Consider the following 26693-nt stretch of genomic DNA (forward strand, 5'->3'; position numbering starts at 1 on the left):
GGAAAACCGTGTAAAAACGAAAACGTGTAAAACAAGCACCGTGTAAATCGGGGTATAGGTGTATACTCGGAGCTCAGCTGCAAGATTGAATAGAGATAGATCGAAGAAAGAAATGTGAAGATATACAGAAATATAAAGGTCTTTGACTTCGAATTGGCAGCACATAGGTCATACAAGCAATAACTGTTGGCCACGGTTCGATTCGAGTGGCGAACACAAGCCGGTAGACCTGGTTTAGTCAGACCCTCACCGACAACATAGTTAAGATCAGGGGAAGTCGGTGGATGTGGGATATTTGGGGGTGGCTTATGCCATACAAGGTCTATCGCTCGATATGATAATAATGAGGTTAAAATAAAATAATAAACTATTGTAACATCTCTGCAAAAGACAACCCAGTAAAAACATCTCTGTTCGTTCACAGTAATATATATATATGTACATATATTACATAGGAGATTAATATGATACATTAGAAATCATCAAAGTTTCAGCAGTAGGTGTAGATGTTGATGAAATACATACCTTCTTGCGACAGCATGTCGGTCCTTCACTTCGGACCGTTCGAACCAGATGTGGGGCGAAGCGCGAGCCAGCGCCCTCTGTAGCAGCCCTAGAAATCCGCCGTGCCTCTGACCGATCTGAAATGGTGATCCACTTTCACATTACATATATATTTAGAATAATAATTTCACGCGATATTAAATGTACAGTTTTAAATCTTCTATCACACAAAGATAGTCAAGTTTCATTATTTTAAGACATCTTTTTAAAAAAAGCAATACAAGACTCTTTTTCTATTGTTTAACTTATTCAAAATCGATTTGTGGACTCTGTGAGTCCAAGCTAGTGCTCTGGTGAAAAGGCATTCAGAACAGATACAGAATTGACTGTATTACCATCCGATGTCCCTGGCGTTGTTCAGATGCTTTTCTTTGAGAGAACGACAGATGTATAGTCTTGCAGATAGCTTACTCATCATAACGAACATATAGATATAATCTCTTTTATATACAAATAAAAACTTTTTCTTTTTAGCCTTGTAAATCTACAATAAATCAACATCCTTTGGAAGGAAAGGAATACAGGGTGTATTATAACTACAAGTTACCACAGGACATATTCAAAATCGCGTTATATCGGACGGGGATTATTTTAAGGGGGTGAAATTTATTTGGAACTATAAAAAATAATTTACATTTTATAAACAAATTCATGATGACCACTAAACTCTTGGTGAGTGAGTGGACACCATGGATAGACAGGAGCAGCGCTGGACCTTCACTCTTTGTCGTTGACATACAGTCCGCTACCAATCCTATCGGACATCTATGTGGGAGGCTGTATATGAATATCAGCTATTATTATCACTTTTCTAAAAAGGAAATGCACTGAATAAAAGATTAGTGCCTAAAGTATTAGATTTTTAATCATGCCACGTCTTATATTACCTAAGACATTTTCCATCACCAATTATAAGCCAAGACATGTTTCACACAAACACAATACAAAAATATAAAAAAAAGATTTAAAAACAGCACTCAATTACTATCATTTCACAAATAAGGCACCAAGCCCAGACATCTTTACATTAAGTAAGCTAGAAGTACCGCAGGAACCTCCACTACTATCACCCGTTTTGGAAGCCGCCAGTCTTTAAGGTGAAGCGTGTAAATAAACTTACGTTTCCTTAATGGATTAGAAGATCCAGCTTGCGACATCCAGACTCTCGTACTTACCAGAGAGTAGCAGTTATCGCACATGAGAACCAGGACATCGATGGGGCTGGTGTGATTGGCGACGCAGATCCCACTCCTGGGCCTGTTCACCTCTCCGTCGTGATAAGCGATCACCATGGAGATACACCTCGAGAGGAAGTTGAAGCTCATGATGGACATGGAGTAGTTGACGCGCTGCTTGAACGGTCCATCGGGCAGTGTGCCCACACACGCTGTACTCACGATCAGCCACCACACCTGGGTGAAAGATGGCATGCAGATCCCAGATGATAAATGGTATGAATGGTAAACCTTGCGATGGTAAGCGACAATCGCACACAACGGCGTGTACAATGCAGATGAACGTGTACAAAAATCGGATAGCATGTACGAATATTACTTGATTAACTGATTTTGATACTTTTATCATATCTTTACTAACAATTTTTATAAAAATTTTAAAAGCATCTTGAAGTTAATTATATATAAATAACCTTTTAAAAACATTTTTGTTATGAATTTACTAAATAGCTGCTTTGTAAATTATCTATCAAAAATTACTAAACACAATTTATTATTTTAAAATAACAGAACCGATGTATCATATGACTATTGCTATTACAGCTGTAACACAGTTTATAATCTGTACAATTTTCAACGACTTGCTATAATTACATATCATAATTCTAAATAAATAATAAAAAATTAAAACAAAACTAAAAATTTACAAAAGTATCAAAATCGTGTAATCCTCTAAATGTAACATTAGCCATCGGACTCTTGACACATAACCCCGAATGTAATTGTTGTAACCAATAAACGTCTCCAATAGACGAACAGCGGCCTGTCCCTGATCAAACCCAAAACTTGTACAACACAATCCCAAACATAGACGGCACTCTAAAAAAAATACCAGCTGAATACCAAAGAGAAGAAGCTGTTGACGCTGACGACCAGTACGTCAATGGGGCTGGTGTGGTTTGCCACACAGAAGCCGGCGCCCGTTGGTGCGTACTGGCTGTCGTGGTACGTCACCACGCAGGACAGCGACCTCATGAGGATCCTCATCGATATTTTGTACGCGATCGCTCCGAAGAACCGCCTCAACCTCTTGCCTGGTAGTGTGCTCACCGCGAGCATCGACGATAGAAGAGACAGCACCTTATATCAGGTCAACCATCATCACCACCATGTCAGCTGATAAGACACCCGCTGCAGGGTCAAAGATCGATCCCTTATGCTGCCCGCATCCAGCGACCTTCTGCGACTTTGGCCATGGGGAAGCCTATCCATGTTGTGTGTACCAGCTGGTGGTCGCCACTCAGAACCTTCGACGTTCCCTTTAGACCAGCAATTCTTCGAGCTACGTCGGTGACCTTCGGTGAAGCTCTAAGCACATCCCTCTCTTGGTGACCTTATGCTTTAAATCCTTTGTAGTAATAGCCCTTTTTTGGTGTAAACACAAACATAAAATACACTATACCTTTACAACAGCACCTAGTCAATGGTGCGTTTAATAACAAATATGTTCAGTAGTCAGTTATGGCTTCTTGATTATCATATATAACTTATAGTGTATATGTGTACATCTAATATATAAAATTCTCGTGTCACGGTGTTCGAACTTGAACTCCTCTGAAACGGCTCGACCGATTTTTACCAAATTTTATATGCGTATTTAGTAGGTATGAGAATCGGCTACTATCTATTTTCCATACTCCTAAGTGATAAGGGTGGTCCACCCCTAATTTTTTTTTATTTTTTAAACTATTTTTTTTTGTTTTTATTTTATTATGATACAGCATACCAAAACAACCCTAAACTTTCACCCCTCTACGATTAACCCTTATTTTTTATTTGTTAATTAAAAACTTTAATTTTTTTTTGCTAATCATCGATCAGCTAGTATATATATACAATTCACAGTAGAACCAATTTAATATTATTAAATAAAGTTCTTTTTTCACGTCTCCTTAGACTACACAGTATACTGTAGTATCTAGTTAACAGTGCTTTTAGTCGTAGCTCTTTTTAACATCTAAAAAGCCTATTCACTTTATTGAAGCACACAGTCAAGTTTTTTAGTTGTATCAGCTCTTTTAACATAAACTTAAAGTTTAACACCTTGTGTTATCTGTTCACAAGGGGTATTCCCCTACGTAAGTATTTTAAAATCTAAACTACAGATTCCAAATATTTTGTACTTACCCCAATGACGAAAATCAATATCCTCAGAGGTAGCAGGAAAAAGTATCTGACCACGAAGCCCATCATCCAGATGATGGTCAATCTCCACGTCAGGAATTCGTATTGTCTGGAAGAATTCATATATTTGAAGTGCTTATACAGGGTGATTATTTACAGATTTAAAATCTTTAAACGGATTAATAAATAACTTTTTTGCTGTCAATTATTATTGTACATTTGGAAGAAGCTTAATCATTGTCAATTTTTTTTTTAATTTCATGTGGTCTGTCTTTAATATTAATAAGGTAACTTGTAATTTTGATATACTGCTGATGTCAGCCAATATTTTCAAGCTGTAATGAAGACTACTCACCTATTAGTCCTAGTGAGGAGGTTCCAACTCCTCAGTTCCTCGGCCTCGAAGACCGACGTGACCTGATCCTCGATTATGGACTCCATTCCGGCCTTCACCAAGTCCATGCAGTGATAGAAGTGGAATTCCAGATTCGTCTATAACAGAGAAGGATAATATAAAGCCTTCGGAAATACGATCACGTCTTTATTCTTCGAACTGATCTCATAACCACCCTTTATTCTGTCCAATACTTCGTCTACTCGACTCCATACCTGGAATTCTTTGATTCAAGTTATGAGAGAAATCTACGATCTTCCTTATCACAAAAATCTGACTTCGTTCATTCTTCTTTTCCTATCCAATTGCAATAAGCTTTGCCACAGAATTTGAATCAGGAAACCGTCATATGTTTAAATAGAAAATTCTAGACTTTTGTCGGAAGAACTGTAGTAACCTCCCTCTCATTAGTAATTATATAGTATATTATACCAGGGGTGGCCAAACTGCGGCTCTTTGAACGATTATTTTTGTCTTCGATTAGTTGTCGAATTATTTCAATATTTAAATTTATATAACCCATGTCAGCTGCTGGGAAATCGAAACAAATTACTGGCGTGAATAATTATTATTATTATTGCAGCACAACATTAGCGAAATGCAAACAGCGATCGTAATTAACTAACCGGCGTCTCAAGTATCATTAGGAGTGCTGTCATATACGTGTGCATATATCTAACTTCAGTACACATATTTTGTACTTTTGTCATATAATTTCAATAAATACAGTTTTTGTAAAATAATATTCGTTTGCGCGTTTAAATGCGGAATATAATGCGAAACACAAAAATTTCTAATTTTGAACAATGGCACGATTAAGGAGTTTGGCCACCCCTGGTAAATATTTTTGTTTGAAAATAAATAAATAAATAACACTAATATATATAAAATTTAAGAATAAAAATGATAGGAAAGCCATTTTTAATTCTAAGTTCTTTTTACTTCATTAGAATAAATTTGGTTATAAAACAGCGAGACTGATTTAATTATTCAATATATTAAATTTCAACATAAAATAAACAAACAATTAACGTAAGTAAAAACCATAATGTTTAATTTTAACATAAAGAAAATAAAAAACTTAATCTCTTTCTCTCTCTCTACAACATCACTCACTCACCTCGCCGACGCTCTGCTCTGTTCGATGTCCATTCTGGACCCGCCTGTAGTTGAGCTCCGGCGACGGCCCCAGTATCTCTTGTCGTTCGATTACCGTCGTCTTCGTGCCTGGTATAGAGAAAGAGAGACCTGTGAAGATGACTATGTTGCGGATATTATTGAGGAATTGTTCAGCCCATAGATGCCCCAGCGACTGCCCGGGATCTTTACTCCCCCCCTTCCCCTTTTACTTTAACCAATGCATAGAAACTTCTCGATCATAACCATTCTGTACTAACCATTGACACCGTTCTCCTTGACGATTGCCGACGGCGGCTTGTCATCAGGCACGGGTGGTTCGTCTTCATCGGAGCTGTCGTTCCGTTGCAGTTTCTTCGCCACTTCGATGTGTTGGCGGCCATACTGTAATAGAAAGAATTTAATTAATCACAATAAATTTTTGATCGCCACGCGACCACAAGGACCTGTTGGGTCCAAAGCATGCTCGAAAACATAGTAGTTTAGTATAGTAAGCATTTTTTGCGTGACATATAACGCGGCAAGCTTTACAAAAAGGGTGACGGTCCTTGGTAGGAGAAATATAATATATTAGAGGGACCGGAAAGTAATGTCGTTTCTTTCGACATATTTTACACAAAAACCGATTGATATGTTACCGCTCCGGCATTGAACATTTGTGTACTAGACACATATTGGTAGTAGTACATTACAACACACTACGTAATTGAAACTGCACTCTAAAATTAGCAAAACAAAGTGAAAATAGAACTGTAATCAAATTACGTTGTTTTTTTAGTTAAAAAGGGAATCCCCGAGTTTTGATGGCATGGCGCAATTAGAAATAAAAGTGTTGCAATCTTTTGGAAAAAAAAATTTCAAATAAAAATTAAAGACTCGAACCCAAAACAACGCAACCTCGAAAATCTAACGACGCACAGTGAAAATTAGTACTAATTAAGCAGCGACGCAACTTCGAGAAAAACGCGGTATAAATGTAGTTTCATTGGTCTATCGGAATCAGTTCAATTCGGAAAGTGTTCTGTGATTAAAAAATCTGAAAAGCCTCTGATTTAGATTGACACTACGGAGTGACTGCCGCAAAAGCCTTCAATAGGCTATAGCTCGACATGAGCTATCACTTGATATGCGTTTAGCTTTTAGATTGAAGGATACTGGAGATGCTCGCGTTGCTTGTTGTATCGAACTGAACACAGTTCCGGTTCCAGATGTTCACAGAACAAGGAGGGGTGCTCCGAGTATCTTCATAGATCTAAGCTCAAGAAAAGTCCCTCGTGCACATATGACCAGACCGCGGTGCCCATATTTGGCGCGGAATGAACGGATTTCCAGTTTCGGTTGCAGAAAATAATAGAGGAATGTGAATCGTCTCGCTAATTAGCTAAGAGAGATGACGCCAGATCTTTCTGGAATACAGTACTAAATGAAAGATAAATATTAGTAACAAACTGAAAAATTTATAACAAAAAATGTGTAATACATACATATATATATGTATATTTGAAGGGAAAGCGAAGGAATGATAGATCTTAGTGTAGACCAGTGATTCCGAAAGTGGTCTATATCGACCCCTAGGGGTCTATGACAACCTGCGAAGGGTTTACGTTAGTGAAAAAAATTTGGGGGTCCATGAAATGAAAATAGAGGTCCACGATAGTGGATCTCAACACATACACTGATAGTATCAATTTACTTACAACATACTATCTTATAATATCAAAACATTTAAATTATTTATAAAAGTACCTATGAAGTATAAAATTATTATTATGTTACGTATATTTTACATAACAGATACAAAATTTTATTTTGAGTAGTTTTAATTTAAATTCGATTAATAAATGTATAAATTAACAGGTGTTTTTACTTTTTAACACTAAACTTCACTACAGTTAGAAATTTACAGGAAATCAATATCAGGTAAGTAGGGGGTCTACCCAACACGGAAAAACATGGCAAGGGGTCTACGACACAAAAAAGTTTGGGGAACTCTGGTATAGACAAAAGAGAAGCGTTCCCTGCTTCCATATGGCAAGCGAGCAGGAGGTCGCCAAAGGGTGGCAAATAATCTAGGTTCCACATCTCTTTTTCTAACACTACTTAGTTCATTATCTGAGATTAAGTTTACCTAGTTTTCACAGAATAAAATAAACATTGAAAGTGGGTTGAAATTTAACATCCCAATTATATTTTATAACTTACCACAAATATAATTAGCTGTAAAATTTATGTGTAAATTGTAATTGTTCACGGAGATATATAAAAACTTTTTTAAAAATATATGATCTTACATTTTTGTCCACTTTATTTATTGTATTACTAATTGCGAGAGACATTATACTGTAAGTTATTTGTTTTTTAATTATTCTCCACTTAGCAGCGGCAGTGGACATAGATTTGCGATTATAGGTCGCGGGTTCAATTCCCGAGATACAGTCTTATATAATTCACAGTTTGTGCATTAATTATATAGGATTGCCACTACTTACAAAAAAGTTTCTAGAGGATTGGCCCCGCTTGCCAAGCAAAAATAAAATGATAAAATATGTTTATTCAACATTGGAACTTTTAACAGAAATCTTATTGATCGTCAACTTATTAGTTTTTTAATTTATTTTACTGCTTCGTTGCCTTATAGTTGTGGAGAAGAAGCAGGAAGAAACTCCACAACAACACAACTATTAATAAAGTTTAACACAGATTTATATTTATATATACGTATTATCAGATATAGCCTAAATGAAATCAAAATAACCAGGCGACATCACTGCCAAAGATTATTTACATTTAAATATTAGTTTATTGAATAATAGGCTATTATAATTTATATAAATATGATACATCCTCCCATAGATACATAAACATTTTTACGAGTATTTATTTAATAAGATTTTTTTACAAACTAAATTAGATTTGTCATCTCACGTGATTTTATTATAATAAAATACACAGTTGTCCAAAAGACAATTACTAATTTCTTCACCGCCATCATTTCTTCCATAAAACATGTATTATTGGACATAGAATTTTTCAACATCGACAACCTTACGATCATCTATTCATCTTCTGTACAATTATTAATGATTATTCTAATTTTTAATGGAATCAGGCATTATTTTGCGTCATAAGTAAGTCCATCCTAAGTAAATTCTACTTCTATTCTATTCTACTTCCGCACATGCAGTGGTAGTCGTGCAACAAAGTGCACCGCCCGCCAGCCCTAGTGCCCTAGTAAGCATGACTAAATATTAGTCCTTTGTTACTTATTCTAATTTTACTATAATTCTTTTGATCATTAATGTGAGTGCAGAAAGAATTACAACGTATAATTTTCTATAGAAACATCTTTCATACAAAATTCCTCACCACGCTTATATATATCACTTCATTTACAATAGAACAAAAAACTACTCATCACACCACAACACCCGTTCTTAAGGGACGGCCGCCTGCTCTCTAACAGCGAACAGCGTGGACGAACCGATGTTGGATCCGGATCCATCCTTGGCTCCCCTGTGGTCCACGCTGCCGTACCAAGCCGCATACACAACATCAACACTGCACAGCTCTACTCGGGTAGAGCGGTTTACTTGCGAACGTCATCGTGCAACTGGAACGCGTCTGTGCAGCTTCTGTTTTATTGTTAAGTTCACGGACCCTTCCGCTCCGTGAACTCAGTTCTGATCAAGGTGTGAAAGCCCCTGGGTTGACAGCATCAACTTCAATCGAAACCAAGCAGCCTAATTAACGTGAGAATAAACCTTGGGAAGAATGCTCCACTGTATTAAAGATATTAGATAGCTGATCTGTCATTTATAGTTATGGTTCCGTATAGAAATCTTTTAATATAAGACTTGTTTATATAAACTCCTGGAAATAGTATGTTTAAAATTATTTTCCTGCACAATTATCATACGATTGCGTCATGATTTGTTAACTGTATATTATTTTTAATTACATTATAAATATTTTTATTACGTATATATATATATATATATATATATATATATATATATATCTATGGTTAAAACAAATGTTGGGAACGAAGGTTCTCGGGCAGAAATCACGGGACATTCCCCCACAGGGAATACCGACATTAAACCAGGTCGACAGAAATAGCGGGATTTTATTTGCAATTAGCGTCTATCATCTAACAAGATGATGGAAATATAAAGCATCAATGTTAATAAATGTTTGTGACAACAAATCTTTTATTTGTAATGAAAAAATAAAATGAATAGCTTATTATCTAATGGATTCAGGCGTTACTTTGCGGAAGTCCATCCTAAGTAAGAAAAGGACTAATATATAGCTACTTCCGCTATGTAAGTTTATTGTGATTTTTATAATGTAAGTGCGTAACTATGACGTATGATCGTTTGCACATGTATTGAAATATGATAATGCAAATGGGATTCTTATTTATTGTCGAAATCGGTATGCATTCTGTCAGTGGCGTAGCTAAGGTATTTGGGGCCTGGGGCAGATTGGGGCTTGGTGCCCCCCCCCCCCCCCCCCAAAGAGTCCAAATAATTTTAAAATTCAGAACAGAATGTATTTAATATATATTTTTTTTTGGTTCAAAATAATAATAAATATATATAAAATAACATTAGATCTTAATAAAAACACTTTATGTGTTTTGCAAATGAAAGGCTTAAACACTTTGTATATTATAATTTGTAACCGTTTACTTTTTTTTTAATGTTCATATTATTTAACAACTTTTTTAGCACAAATTTAGTAAAATTCGATATTCTTTTTATGTTATTTATTTTAAATAATGGTTTTCATTTTTCTTTTAACATTTCATTATTCATCATTCAAAAAAAAATTCAAAAAAATTATTTTCAACTTTGGTGCCCCCTGCTTGTGGTGCCTGGTGCGGCCGCCCCGCTCGCCACCCCCTAGCTACGCCACTGCATTCTGTACCTTCACACATTAACACGTCGAGTGCATCTAAAGTATTTCCGTTCGTTTTGTATCCTTGTATTTTACGGCCACTGCTCTATCGCTGTTGAAGGTAGTTTAACTTTAAAACTTGATTCCTATGGGTATTCATTTAATATGCTACATGTCCACTAGTCTATTTTGTTTTCTTAACCGTTTAGTCTTCTAGATAAGATTTTGTGGAAATGATTTCGTGTCTGGTGTTTCCTTTGCGACTCTTGTCTTGTTGAAGCACGGTAACATTGTAAACTATGTTATAATAAAAATTTAACAGAAAGTATAGCAATACCTGTAAAAAGGATGAAGCGATGAAATGCATTAGTAGATTACAACTATTTTAAAGAATTTCTTTCTGATGTAATCTAATATATAAAATTCTCGTATCACGGTGTTCGAACTTGAACTCCTCAAAAACGGCTTGACCGATTTTTACCAAATTTTACATGCGTATTCAGTATGTCTGAGAATCGGCTACTATCTATTTTCCATACCCCTAAGTGATAAGGGTGGTCCACCCCTAAATTTTATTTTTAATTTTTTAGACAATTTTTTTGGTTTTTATTTTATTATGATACAGCATACAAAAATACATACAAACCTAAATTTTCACCCCTCTACGATCAACCCTTATCTTACATTTGTTAATTAAAAACTTTATTTTTTTTGCAAAACAACGTTTGCGGGATCAGCTAGTTTCAAATAAATTTCTCCGGTCACCCATCCGCGTGGCATATGCGTGCTATGCAACAATTTAGATCTCAAGACGTGTTTGTAAGCGTTTACTTTACCGGTGTTTTTTTCCTAACAATGGTGCAACAAAAAATTTTTGTGCGTACACAGTGTGAGCGGCGAGCGGAGCGGTAGCGGGAATTAGATTTTTATTTTTTTATTCACAATTCAAAGTAATAACAATGAAAAATCTTGTTTCTTTTAATAAAACATGAACAAATCATATAACTTTCTAGTGACTTTCCAAATGCAATTTAAATATACCGAGTAATTGACTATATACGTGAAAGCTTTAAGGTGTAAATGTGTATATTGGCAAACAATAGGCTTTAAATAAGTATTCTACAACCTTTTATATGCCATGCCTCACCTTAGTCTAAAATTCTTATGCCCCCCTATGTAACATATATTTTTAGTTTAAGCGAAAGGATACTTGTATCGATTCAACTTTGGAATTGCCGCGTTAACCATTAAATCGCCCCACGTTGGGAAACCCTTCTTAAAGCTTTTACTCCTATTATCACTCTGTATGAAGTACTCACTCTTAAGTATGTTATGTTAGAATATTTTATCAATTGGAATGCGACAGGGCATTCACTTCTAACAGTGCAGATTTTTCAATGATAGATAAAAAACAATAATTATTTTTAATATTTTCTAATTTGGAAAACGCTTAGTTATTATTTCTTAAACCATTGATTTTTAGATACCGTTTACTTTACATTAATTTACAGCAAATGAGCTATTTTATCACATTCATTTCGTCAAAGTTTTTAAATAAAATTAAATCTCGCTTCCGCTTCCATCTCCACTATCACTACGGCCGCACATACGTGGTCGTGTTTATGTAATCATGGCTGATCGAGCAAAAAACAGACGTCATTTCTAAAGTACTTCCTGTCGTACTTGGGTTTTAATGGACGATATCGAAACTTGCACCTTTATTCATGGTCACGTGGTCAATTTTGTTTTCAACGTAAATAAACGTACATGACGTAATATTTTCTCACAGACCACTCAAAATTTAGATGGTCTCTACCATCTATTGTCACATTTCTACTATACTATATGGAAATTTGCGTTTAGATCGAGTTCCAAATACGAATTAATAGTTTGCACACACATGTCGTATTTCATCTAACTGCACGTGTAAACAAGCATTCCTAATTGCAGCATTTTGTAAGTCTTAACACGTACGGAATATCTAAGTTATTACAAGTAACAGTGGTTGAGTTTCTTAACCCTTTCCTGCCATGATCCTCATGCAAAAGCGACGATGATGAAGTCAAGCCAACATCCCTCGCAATGAGTTATCACCCGACTACACTGCTGTCATGATGGCATTCCGAGGAATCAGGGGTCAGGGTTCAGAGAGATCAGATTGAACTCCTCTGTTATAATATCAACATCCAAATCAAAACTACGTGGGTTCCAAACACACTGATGCCCACAATAAATATAGACAGCTGGTTTTTTAAAGTCACTTTCATAATATCTTTAAAACAATAATAAAGTTTATAAACACAACACGTGAATAATTGTGATCAAAATCAAAACAATTATATAATTAAAAAATTATTATTATTCTTTTATAATTACCAATTGTTTATCTATATAAATAGAAAAAAAATTGTTCCTTATCTAAAAAAACATTAATATGAAATTATTTTGTATAGTCATCATTATTATTTCAGCACTAAGATGCCCACGGCTGGACATTGGCTTTATATGTTTATTTGGAAGCCTGCATCCGGTATATTCCGATTACCTTCATAACGTCATCTGTCTACCTTGTGGGTCATCTGTCTACCATGTGGGGTCATCTGTTTACCATGTGGGGTCATCTGTCTACCATGTGGGTCTTACATTCTATGTCCGTAGTCTAGGCTCTAGAAACTTTTTTTTTAAATAGAATCTATACTCCACAGACATTAATCCATGCCTTTGTTTTTACTATTACATTTACAATTTCCGATTTTTTTGCTCACGTTTTGTATCTTAAATTTAACTAATTGCAATCTATTTAAAACTAAATTGAAATCAACATTTTTTTTAATCATTACTAGCTAGCGACCCTTAACCCTTTCCTTACCGCAGTCCGTTCCGCCGAATTGACGCTACTGAACCGTGCATGTGCGCCGCGAAGTGTGCACATTGCATGGCGGTAGGCTGATGTTCGAATTTCCTCATTTGTGTTGCATATTTAAAGATTTTACTTGTATATTAATTGAAAATAGAAGTTACGATAATTGTTAGTAATTTATTTGTCTGTGATAAATCTTAAAACAGGGATCTACACATAAGCCCACATTACAAGGTGGACGCCGGCTAACTCCGGCGCTGGTAATGAAAAGGTTAATAGTTCATTCGCTCTTTCGTTCACTCTCTGTCTTTTCGATGCGATGTTATGTGCTGCTAATAAAAATACATTTTAAAGTTTAATTTTACGAGAAATCAAGACGGATCTTGGAGGCTCCGAAAGAATGCCGAAATTGAGACTTTAGTAGCACAGCCAAATATCATTGGCTTGGTCACTTGTAGCGAATGGGATCGGATCGGAGCGTGAAGGTAGCGTACCTGGAAAAACCGAGGGGTCGAAGACCAGTGGGTAGACCCAGGTATCGCTGGATCGATCGCGTTGAGGCAGACTTGCGCGAATTGAATGTCAGCCAATGGCAGACGATGGCGCAAGATAGAGGAAAGTGGAAGTCTCTCGCTTCGGAGGCCAAGACCCACTTTGGGTCACTGAGCTAGCGGAGTAGTAGTAGTAGTAAAGTTTAATTTGAACTACAATCCTACAATTCCCTTCATGGTACAAGCTGGACATGAACCAGCGACCTGTGGATGGCGTCTTGTTACATCGACGCCCTAACAATATTCATAACCAAGAGACTCCAGTGACCATCTGTTCTTAACGCTATGTGACCTGATAACTTCCACTTCAATTCGCAATTCTGGGCTAACTCTGTTACTTTCGTCCTCCACTCCTCATATCCCCTCTTACTCCTCCTCCATGGTTCGTTGAGTTACTATGACAAGGCCTAGAATGATAGACCACGTTTTTATATGTCATCACTTGTAACACATTGATCATTTTGGAAAAGAGATAGGTGATATGTACGGAAGAAAAAAAATAATAAAATAGAAGATAGACGAGAAGATAATGTGATGTATTTAAAAGGTAATGTAAATAAAATACACAAATTTATGTAAAAAAGACGATGCCTATCTTCAAAATATGGGTGAACACGAGACGTCTTCAATAACAGGGGTCAAAATATAGACTTGTACACACGGAAGGAATAAGTCGGAATTTTTTTCCGATATATATATATATATATATATATATATATATATATATATTATTTGTTAATCATTTCCCGAAAGTACATTATCTCGGGGATTATTGAACGGTGTGATAACGGTTGTCTTTTTTTATCAGCCGACAAGAACACGCCGTTGCCGACGTGATATTATGTATTCCTGGTAATGTCTTAAGGTCAAAGTACTGTTTTGCTTTGTGATTATTTTGTCTTCCATCTATGTTGCTCATATTAGTGAAATTCAGCCATGGATCTACTGCTGAACATAGACTTTGTGTTGGAAGCGGCCTGTTGTCATGTCTTTTGACCACATTTACGACGTCGAATTTAAAAGGGTGGTGGTCAGAAAGCCTAGTATGATTTTGCACAGCAGATTATTACTCCCCCAATGTTTGTGGTAAGCAGCCGCACGATCTCCCGGAGCTGGTCAGGTGGTAGGAGGTCGAAACGAGAAGCGCCGATAGCGCGTTCGTGCCGATGCCGAGGTACGAATAGATTCAAAACTCGCACTCGAGGGTGCGAGGCGATATAGTTTGTGGCATTGATTTAGAGATGCTCCGAGAATGAAGTTGAAGAACCGAGACGAGAACTTATAACGTAAATTCGAAGTAGCCCCGGCGCGTGAGATGTCATCTAACTAGTGAACGCGACCGAGGCCAGGGTCCTTTTCCTGGGCAATGGATCTAAACTCCTTTGGCTGGCACGTGGGTACATAAGAATGTTTTTTATTGAAACAAAGATCCACTGAACCGATAGTACGTTTCCACGATCCCACGCCACTTATGATGTACCGTGCTCCGCCGCGTGTTCAAATATTTTTTACTGTATTGCGATTTATGTGACATTTCTTGCGTTTATATTTTTTTGTTAATATTTTAATTTACACAGACTAACAGGCCTTATAGGTGGCAGTTCAATTTGTCTTAATCATTTATAAATACACATAATCCATATATTAACTCCTTTAGTGCCAAGGAGCGCCGTCGCACTGGTATCACTGGTTGTGAAAAATATTAGCGCCGCGATGGCGCTCCTTTTGACAGATCACTTTTTGTCGCAGGTGTGTAAAAAAGAACTACACTTTTTTTTTTTGCGTAAATGAGTAAATTTCGTCCGGCGTCAACAGATGGCGCTAGTTGTTCGTAAACGTATAAAAGGTGCTACACGCGGTAGAATCGACATTAATAAAGAAGACTCCGCAACGACACGACATCGAATCCTTTAATTTTATCTAGTTCACGGACCCCTCCGTTCCGTGAACTTGTTTCCGATGAACCTGTAAAAGCCGCAAGGCTAACAGCAAAAACTTCACATGAGACAATAGACACGACATCAGAAGTGGGATGTAATCCGTACTTTCATATAAACTTGCAATGAGTAGTGATATTCTACAACAAGGAATTCATAAGGAGGGTCTTTTTAGCTATAATTCAGGTTCTAGCAAATTTGCTTCAGACGGTAATTTACACCTACCCACATTTGGTCGTGATGAAAAAAGTGTTATTATGTGCTTAGCAATTGTGTTAAGTGCTTCTAAGTAATATTCTCCAATAAAATTGATGTGTTTTAAATCATCAGGAAGCATTTTTAATGCAAAAAAGTAATTTTTGGTAAAAAATCTAAGAGTAATTTTCTCGTAAATCTAAACCGAGAAATGCCAATGCAACAGAAATAACACAAATCGATCTGTTTCTGAGGAGATCGTGTGTCAAACGAAAGCAAAAGTTAAAAGACTCACGGGTACATCGCCCTAACTGATAACTCCTTATCTGATAAGACACGCGTTCGCAACAGTTTTGAGAGCTGTGCAAATTCTAATAAAAGATGTTTATACAATGTGTGCTGATGTCTTATTAAATGTTATTGTGCTTGTGCTCGCGATCTGCTTATCTAGTTCACGGGAATTCCCCAACTATTTTGGTCAAAACCTTTTTTCTCCACTACTATCTCGCACAGAAATCCATAGACGCAACATCTACTAAACAAGAAAAGGACCAATATTTAGCCACTTCTTCACTTCTGATTAGTGCCAATTCTAATAAAAGGTGTTTATACAATGTGTGTTGCTGTCTTATTAAATGTTATTGTTCTTGTGCTCGCGATCTACTTATCTAGTTCAAGGGGATTCCCCAACTATTTTGGTCAAAACCTTTTTTCTCCACTAAAATCTCGCATAGAAATCCATAGACGCAACATCTACTAAACAAGAAAAGGACCAATATTTAGCCACTTCTTCACAGAAGAGAAGAAGTGGCTAAATATTGGTCTTCCAACGAAATCAGAAGATTAGTGCCAAACACATAGTCTCAGGCACTAATTGGTGTAACATAACTCTTAAAGATACCCCGTGGAGGGGTGAAACACATGTTGAGTGAATTAACGGTGGCAGTTGTGTAATTCGTATTGTTTGCCGCATACGCATTTATCAGCGGGCTGGCGGGCGGTGCATATTGTTGCACGACTACCACTGCATGTGCGGAAGTGGCTAAATATTGGTCCCTTTCTTACTTAGAATGGACTTCAGCAAGGTAACGCCTGATTCCATTAAATATCTACTAAACAATACTACTTTCATATTTTCTACCTCAAAGAACGTCACTTAGTATATGATCTATTATTTTTGTCATAAAATATTGAATGTCCAATTCTCTCGTGGGAAACTTTCAGAGTTTATTGGGATGCAGCTTCCGTACCTTATGGCTCCACGACCCATGAAAGCCATCCTGCGTGGACATATTATTAGGCAAACGTTTGGTTGCATTTTCCTATCTCCCGAACGTTTAGTTCATATAGCAGAATATTTGAACATCTGTATATTACATCTGATTATTTCACTGTATCCATATCAGATTTTTAATTTTGGGTATATTTTAACGCACAGCCTTGAAGATTGCGCGCCGGAGGAAAACTTTCAAAGTAAGAGCTCTTAGTGTCTAAAGTCGTAAGTCAGATGTTTCCTCTTTCGTGCGATCACTTTTCTCTTCAATCAAATTATTTTTAATTGAAGTGGTCTGACCTTTCTGCAATGTTGTATATAGTAAATTTTTAATATCGTTTCATCTATAAAGGAACACATAACTGAATCATTATTTATACGGTAACTTTTAGTGTACTTTTAACTTAAATTTTCAGGTACCTGTCGTCAAATTAATTAAAAATTCTGTCTCGAATTATTTTTCTTGACTGAAATTTAAAAAAAAAAATGTTAGAGACAACGGTGGCGGGACCATAGTGTTCTAAAGAGAAGTGTTGGCTACGGTTCTTGGGGCTGACGATCCGGTTAAAAGCGCAGCAGGTTTAAAGCCTCCTTGCAAAGCAGCCGCCTAAGCCTGAACCTTCTTAATCTCATCTCTTTAACTAAGAACTGCTGCTTTAAAAGCCCTAGCTTGAAATGAGCAGGTTTCACTCTTGACTGGCCTAAATCCACCAGAAGGTTACAGAGATTTTGCGGCTATACATCTCGCTTCTACACCGTATATAGTTGTGTACTTAAAATTCTTACATTCTAGCACCGTGCAGGTTATCTGTCCTTCGGGTTGTAGAGAGAAGGGCTGGGTACAGTTCTCGGGGCTGACGACTTAAGCTTTGCAATGCATTAACATGCATCTTTAACGACTAAACTCTTCCCCCAACTTTGAACATTGGTTTGGTTAAGGGGCTCGTCTCAGAAGTGACCTGATGATTATATTTGACGGACCATGACTCACTAAGAATTTCATCATCATCATTTCAGCCACACGTCCACTGTTGGATATAGGCCTACCCTATTGCTTTCCGATATGACCAGTTGGAAGTTCCTGCATCGAGGGTCTTCCAACTACCTTAACTAGATGGTATGTGCACCTTCTTGGCGGTAATACATGGAGGGAGCTATACTAGGGATTTCTCTACGAATTCGAATCTGGAATGTAATATGTATACGAACAAACATAGTATTTATAAATTGAAGTGGTTGTGAGTATGATGAGGCCTTATGGTCCTGGAGTGGAAGCCTCCGGCAAGCGCAGGTCATTCTCTCTCTCTCTCTTCTAAGCATTATTAATCCCATCTGATCATGGGGTCTGGTCTGCTTTCCTTATCTTCTTTCTCCACCTTGCATAATTAAACACGTCGTTCGCGGAAACTTTGCAGGCAGTCATGTCTTTCGCTATAGTATCTGCCCATTTTGTTTTCGATCTTCCCCTTCTTCTGGACCCAGAAATATTTTGATCCATGGTGACATTCCCGATGTATTCAGGAGACCTCCTCTTTACGTGTCCGTACCATCTAAGTCGACTCTCTTGTAGCTTAGCGGCGATGTCACATACCCCGAGGCTACCGCGAATGTACTCCTTGCGTATTCTATCGAGCCTCGTTACTCCGCACATCTACTGAAGCATCTTCATTACGGCGACTTGAACTGAACGGATATGGCTTTGTGTCATAGCCCATGTTTCACTCCCGTAGGTCAGAACAGATCTTATCATGCCATTACTATGATTTATTCATGAAGAGATGAATTGATGTCATCACTACGATATCGAAAGTGATTTACGTTTCATATGCACATCGAATCAATTAGCACCTTGAAATTATTCTCATTTGGAACGGAATTCTTTGGACACTTAAAAATATTGAAAACTCTCAACTGCGACATAAGCGAACAAGAAAATGTCTTGATTGATTCTTGTTTATTAATTAATTGCACATTTATATGACTACCCACGTGAAATGATGACGCGAGGCAATCGACTATTAGCGACATCTATCGGAGCTGTTCAAAATTCCAGCGTTTCGACATACGGGATTTCCCTGAATAAATTAATTCTAAAATATGTTAAACTAATTTATTTTCTTTATTAGAAATGAATAGCCCAGTAATTTCAGGCAGTACAAACTCTGCAGGGACAGATCATCATTTAACATTTATTCCCATGTCCCCAATATGGGGCAGAGGGTGTCCACATTACGTCGCCATCCCGAGCGGTCTTGAGCCTCGCGCTTTACTTCGCTCCGCGTCATTCCAACTGCCTACACTTATGCAGTGATCATCCGCCAGGTTTGCTTTGGGCGGCCACGTCTTCGCTTTCCTTGAGGATTCCATTCTAGGGCTTGCGTTGGTATGTGATCAGAGTCCCTTCGGAGCGTGTGGCCTATCCAGTTCCACTTGCGGCGTTTGATCTACGTAGTAGAGATCGAAGATACGTCGAAGACTTTCTCAGACATTTTTTAATCAGGGAATTGTAACAAAAATTAATTTTAATATGTAGTAATCTAAATTTAATAAGCTTTTTATTGTTTCTGAAACCTTAGATATTTATGATGTACCCATATAATTATTGACAGCAAATTAGATATACATTCACTAACCTTTTACACCTATAACCAATCACCATGTACAATTACTTAGTTCATGTCATACGTTTCGTTTTTATTAACAAAATTCTCAAGTTCACCTAAGTGAAAAAGCAAAAACACTAGTAGATAAAAACTTCCCGATTTATTGACAACACCACTAAGTAATATGTTAATTAGACTCATTAATACACCAATGATAAAGAAGTATCGCTATACATTTGTTACAAGTCACTACACCAGGGGTGCAAAACTAGCGGCCCGTGTGTCGCAAGCGCGATGAACATTTTTGCGTCCCAGTCTATACCCCTTGGATTAATTTTGAAAGAAGTTTCGGCTAAAAAAAACTATCCCGAAATAACAATGATAATATCAGATAAGAGACATCAAGTATAAGCACGTATTAAAATAGAAAAAAAATGATTCTCTGTACAATGATTTATTTAGCTTTTGACACCCCTGCACTACACTAGTACAATCGGTAAGAAAAAACCGATACACTTTTACACGGGCAAACAAAGACGAAGCGAAACTAATTTACATTTTTAAAAGAAAAGTGATTTCCGTTGATCGAGAGCACACTTTAACCAAATTATATAATGGACCAATCTTAAATACACAGGGTGTAACATGACTGATAGATCAAATCTGCCCAGAAGTGTGTGTGCGTGTGCGGGGGGGGGGGGGTTTGATTCATTTAATCCCCACGTGTTTTAATTTCAGATAAATTTTTCAACAAATATTTGAGAGTCGGTCATTCTTTTGAATATTTCAGATTCCTGTAGAGAATTTAATATGTAACTGTTAGGTTAGGTTCGTTCTATGCTCGGGCCAGTCCAGGAATGCCAGCCGACGTGGTAGTTGGAGCGGCGGATCCTGATGGAAGAGATCGAACTAGACCTTTCCTACCTCGCAGTCGTGTCGACGATGCTGGGCGGGTCATCGACGTGGAAGGCCTTGACTTCCTTCTGTGAGACCATCATGGTGTAAAAGAAGATAGCCGAAAGGGATCGGCATAGAACTGATTCTGCTCGGAGAGGACGCTATCAGCGTACGTACGCGCTTCTTGACAGCCTACCCGATAATGTTCTCCTACCGGATCCGGGGCCTTGGGAGTCGCGGGTGCTTAGGGTGGGGGCCCTAAACTCCCACTAGCTTTAGCGACTTTGAAGCGGACGATAGATCAATAAGGTTTAAAACCAACTACCACCACGAGGGTTTCGGGGGGTAGAATGTTCTACGCTTATTCCTGACCGGCAGATACCGCGGTCCCTAACTTCGCAAAAAGGGCGATGACCACCGGCGGTTTTAGTATTTAGTCCTTCTCTCAGAGGCAGTGTATCTTGAACACCCGGAAGATTTTCCGTCCGAAACCAAAAATGTTAGTTCTACTCATCAGGTTCGCGGGCGTTGAGGGTTGGAGCCTTCATTGCATATTCGATGCGAGCCCGGGAAGAGTAGCAAGTGGTCTGAGAATGCCAGGGGAGGGGGTGCACTGCCTCCGCCCGAAATATCTTGGCAAAGTACTGAGGAACAGCTGCAAGTTCTGTAGATCCGGCGGGTCTTCCTAAGATACCGAAGACGATCACTGAGGGAGATATTTTGAGTAGGAGATTAGAAGAATTAGGATATTATAATAGATTTCCCCTCCCGAAATCAAAAAAAAGGTTAGTTCTAAACACCGTCTTTGCGGGCGTTGAGGATTCGAGCCTTCATCGCCCACTCAATGCGAATTCGAGAAGAGTAGCACGTGGTCTAAAAATGCCGGGGGGGGGAGCACATCCTCCTCCTGGCGGAATTTCTTGGCAAAGTGCTGAGGAGCAGCTGCGAGTTCGGAAGTCCCGCGGGCCTTCCTAAGGTACCGAAGTAGACCATGACGTAACCATGACATAGACGATTTCCCCCTCCCGGGTTAGTTCTATGCTCGTCTGAACATTAGGCATTTATCATGTAATATTTAAATCATTACTCTATAAAATATTGATCCCTCGGTCGTGTTACACTCTGTATTTATAATAAATGATCGCATTAAATTAAACGCATTTATAAAAAAAAACTTTGTTTTAAAAAATTGTATTCGTAACACAATTATAAAGTATAGGTACTGAATTAATTAAATTTTAAAACATGGTATAAAATATATAGGAATAGCTATACAGTATAACCGTGTTTGTGTATATCAGAGTTCCTCAAACTTTTTTGTGTCGTAGACCCCTTGCCATGTTTTTCCGTGTTGGGTAGACCCCCTACTTACCTGATATTGATATCCTGTAAATTTCTAACTGTAGTGATGTTCAGTGTTAAAAACTTAAAGTAAAAACACATGTTAAATTATACATTTATTAATTGAATTTTAATTAAAACTACTCAAAATAAAATTTTGTACCTGTTATGTAAAATATACGTAACATTAAATAAACATAAAATAAACTATAAATAAAATGGCATAAGCAATAAGTACATATTTTTAGTGAGAAGGATGACCTGATGCTTTAATAATAAATTGTAAATATTTGGCGTCAATTTTGTAAGGGGTAGTCTTAAATCTCCTCGGCTAATGATGTCCAGTCTGTTTCTTTTTTTCGTTATGAGATCGGTAACAGCGCTGAACTGCCTTTCCACTAGGTATGGCGATGGAAAGGAAATTAAAAATAAAATTATAAAAAAATAAAAATTTGGTATAATTGAATATTAAACTACTAATAACTAAAGTCATGATGGGCGTAATTTATCTATCTTTGCTAACTACGAGTAAAAAACTAAAATTTAATAAAAAATAATGTAATTACTTTTCTCCAGCACTCTCAAACAAAATAACACTGACTCACTATAATTTGTGTGACATACTGTTTATATTTATTAAAATATTTTCTTAGCACTTTCCTTTTTAAGATTCCGGAAACGAATAAACGTATTTGTCTTACATTCGTATTTATAGAGTGACGAATTGAACGAGTTAGTGCAAGGTAGCGAAGCTCTGAGACTGCGACTCCCAGGTTTTTACAAGTTCAAAATGTATTGCGACCACAAAGCGAATAACAACATCCTACAACTTACACAATTTTATAAACATATATAATAAATTTTTACTTCATAGGTACTAATTATAAATAATGTGAATGTTTTGATATTTTAAGATAGAATGATGTAAATAAATAGGTACTATCAGTGTATGTGTTGAGATCCACTATCGTGGATCCACATTTTCATTTCATGGACCCCCAAATTTTTTTTCGCTGTCGTAGACCCCTTGCAGGTTGTTATAGACCCCTAGGGGTCGATATAGACCACTTTGGGAATCACTGGTGTGTATGTATGTTTTGTCTGTATGTGCACATCTATATTTTTACGGTGTCCATACTATGGTTGTCTGTAAGAAATTGTCTCACGCGATAAGACCGCATTGTATTTTTTCTTTGTAGTTATATAATGAACTATGTACACCAATACGTCACTTTGCGTCGTGGTTACGTTCCAAAAAAACACGACGCAAATTGAAACGTCGCAAAGTGAATTAAGATTTTCTAAAGCAAACCATGTAAAGACCGAAGATAGGTTCCGGGGTCACGAAAATACTACTTTTTAAAAAGAAAATATAACTCTTCCGATAAATAAATTGTAATAATATTTAACTTTTTTGTAAGCAGAAACAACACGTAAAAAATTATATAAATTTATTATTCTCTTTAAAAAAAAAAGCAGAACACACTACGTAATTGAAACTGAACTCAAAACAAAGGAAAAATAAAACTATATTCAAATTGCGTTCGATTTTTTAGTTACAAAAAGGGAATCCCCGAGTTTTTATGGCATGGCGCTATTAGAAACAAAAATGTTGCCATCTCTTAGAAATAAAAGAAAATTAAAAAAAAAAATTAAAGACTCGAACCCAAAACAACGCAACTTCGAAAATCTAACGACGCACAGTGAAAATTACTTTACATATACTTTCTTTAGTTGAAGATATTCTTATATTTTTTATATTAGAATATCTTCAAGTATATTTTTATATTCTTTTGCATTAGTAGTCTTTATTCTTCAGATATAAGAATGCTTTAAATATTAATATTTTTTACATCACTTCCTCAACTCTGTATATATATATATATATATATATATATATATATATATATATATATATATATATATATATATACACTAGCTGATCCCGCAAACGTTGTTTTGCAAAAAAAAATTAAAGTTTTTAATTAACAAATGTAAGATAAGGGTTGATCGTAGAGAGGTGAAAATTTAGTTTTGAATGTATTTTTGTATGCTGTATCATAATAAAATGAAAACCAAAAAAATTGTCTAAAAAATTAAAAATAAAATTTAGGGGTGGACCACCCTTAACACTTAGGGGTATGGAAAATAGATAGTAGCCGATTCTCAGACCTACTGAATACGCATATTAAATTTGGTAAAAATCAGTCAAGCCGTTTCAGAGGAGTTCAAGTTCGAACACCGTGACACGAGAATTTTATATATTAGAAGATATATTATATATAATTCTCCTTCATGTTCAATTTTCTTTCAGCAGTGTGCGTTCGTGTAACGACACCGTACTTTTATCGGTTTCAACTATCTTGACCTAATGCTTGCTTACAGCTGATATTGCTCAGAACACGATAAATTATAATTCTAGAATCATTTCTTATCGGTTGTTTAAGACATGATTATAACAATTTTCCCTCAAGGTCAAAGAGTACATCGAAATACTCTAGCATAGTGATACGAACATATATATACAAATAAATAAAATCAAAGTGTCTGCTTGTAATATTGCCTTGGTACAGCCCTTTGACTGGTAAGGAATTTTTTCCATAACGCACGAACTGCAAGACATATTTTGACTTGTTGTCAAATAAAACACTCATTTATACAAGTATAAATTAGTTTTAATAATTTTTTTCGTAAGATATTTCCCTTACGATGGTTTCAAGCAGTGATGTGGTAAAAAAAATTAAATGTTATTGGTGAAGCATCGGGGGGTGCAACAAAAGTTAATTCAACTGTTAAAATACCCGCTTTTTACTTCATATATATACCAAAATAACAATTTTAGAAATGCCTATCTGTCTGTTTGTTTCGGCTAATCTCTGAAATGGCTGGACCGATAAGGACGGGACTCGTACTGGCAGGTAGCTGATGTTATAAAAAGTACCTTGGCTACTTTTGTTTTTTAATATTTCTTCGAAAAAAAAGTAAATAAACTAATAATTTCCTTTTTAAATTCCACGCGAACGAAGCCCGCAGGTACAGTTAACATATACACAGATAGTATAAAGCAATTCGACTCTTTTATTTATAAATATTATTATTCATAAAGGATCATACATAGACACAAGAATGAAACCAAAGGTTAACCCTTATGTTATTAACCGGATATCCACCTAGAAGTATTTGTATGAATATTTAAAATATATCTATATTTTTCTCGAATGATCTGTTTCTAACTAAAAAGATAACTAGATGTGAGTACATTTTTTAAAATAACTTTAAACTATTGCTTTGTTATCAATCGGATTTCCACAGTAGAGTATAGAAAATAAGTTGAAAATTTGGTATCTATAAATGTACGCGACTTATTTTCAGCCGATGGAGGCTGCACTTGCAAGGCAATCCTCCCCCAAAGATCGCCGCGAAGACCGGACTTGCGCTACCCGCATCCAGCTTCTTCCCCAACCTTAACTTTGCCGTCGGCTGCTAGGTTTCGATTGAACTTGATGCTGTCAGTCCAGGGGCTTTCACAGCTTTGTCGGAACTGGCTTTTACAGCTTTGTCGGAACTGAGTTCACGGAGCGAAAGGGTCCGTGAACTTGAAAATAAAACAGAAGCTGGACAGATGTTCGCACGTAGTAGACCGCTCTACCCGAGTAGAGCTGTGTAGTGTTGATGTTGTGTATGCGGCTTGAGACGGCAGCGTGGATCCCATGCGAGCCAAGGATGGATCCGGATCCAACTTCGGTTCGTCCACGCGGAGCGAGCTACCACCCCCTAAGAACGAGTGTTGTGGATGTCCTGTACGGAGTGTTGCAGATGAAGTGGGTGCTGTGTGGGGTGTCGTAGGTCCTCCTTGCGGGAGGGCTTACCCGCGTCGCGTCTACCGACTCCTGATCGCCAGTAAAGAACCTTTCGAACTCAAATAACGACTTAATCTTATTATTATTAAACTGCTTTGGCATTCTTCAACCTAAAAAGTTTCTTTGTGTAAAGTTCTACACGAACTACATTTCAATATGTATTTCTAATAATCACTTAAAAATGATTACTCCGATATGTTACATTTTTTATACTGGTATCCAACTGACCAATAAATGTTGCCAGTACAAAGTCTACATTGACGTATAGTAAACAATAATTCATTTTATTATGCAGTAATACGAATTTTGAAAACCCTTTTTCTTACAGTATTATCATTACGCTATTTATTATTTCTGAAATGATTGATTTTTGGATAGGGTGTAGCATATATTAATCGACATTAATTACTCTTATAAGAATTCTGTTTTCTTACCGAAATTTCCGAACCTGGTTCTCATTTATATATATATATATATATATATATATATATATACATCTCTCACAAACAGTGGAGGAAAACGTGTGGAGATATATATATATATATATTTATCCACACGTTTTCCTCCACTGTTTGTGAGCAGTTAGGTCAGTTATCTATTTATTTAATAGATACACCAATAGCGCACACACACTAAGACGTTTGTATTAAATAACACACTCGATATCTTGTATGTATGTTCATATTAAATAACACAATATCTCGTATGTATGCCAAGCTATAGCTATACACACACATAAATAAATTATATTAACCAACTGCTAAAATCCGGGTGTCTTGAATAGGGTCGAGCTGTATTTTATCCAGGGATAGTTACCGCC

The 26693-nt window shown here is 36.7% G+C and overlaps 1 protein-coding gene across 3 annotated transcripts in view; it reads right to left on the reverse strand.

The window, feature by feature from the left end:
- Gpat4 (Glycerol-3-phosphate acyltransferase 4) overlaps nt 1-26693 on the reverse strand; it is a 44646-nt gene that overhangs the window by 4463 nt on the left and 13490 nt on the right. Inside the window, exons 2-8 of one of the 3 annotated variants that reach the window (XM_068769674.1) lie at nt 5715-5838; nt 5438-5544; nt 4279-4415; nt 3927-4032; nt 2643-2879; nt 1740-1976; nt 526-641 (exon numbers count right to left, since the gene is read on the reverse strand). In XM_068769674.1, the coding sequence (XP_068625775.1) occupies nt 526-641; nt 1740-1976; nt 2643-2879; nt 3927-4032; nt 4279-4415; nt 5438-5544; nt 5715-5838 (1064 nt within the window). The remainder of the gene's footprint in view (nt 1-525; nt 642-1739; nt 1977-2642; nt 2880-3926; nt 4033-4278; nt 4416-5437; nt 5545-5714; nt 5839-26693) is intronic. The other 2 variants (XM_068769673.1, XM_068769672.1) reach the window with 2 other exon arrangements.

This window comes from Battus philenor, unplaced genomic scaffold (assembly GCF_028537555.1).
Source record: "Battus philenor isolate CCGP_79_NKW_IND1 unplaced genomic scaffold, ilBatPhil1.0.hap1 SCAF_29, whole genome shotgun sequence".
NCBI classification, from domain to species: Eukaryota; Metazoa; Arthropoda; class Insecta; order Lepidoptera; family Papilionidae; genus Battus; species Battus philenor.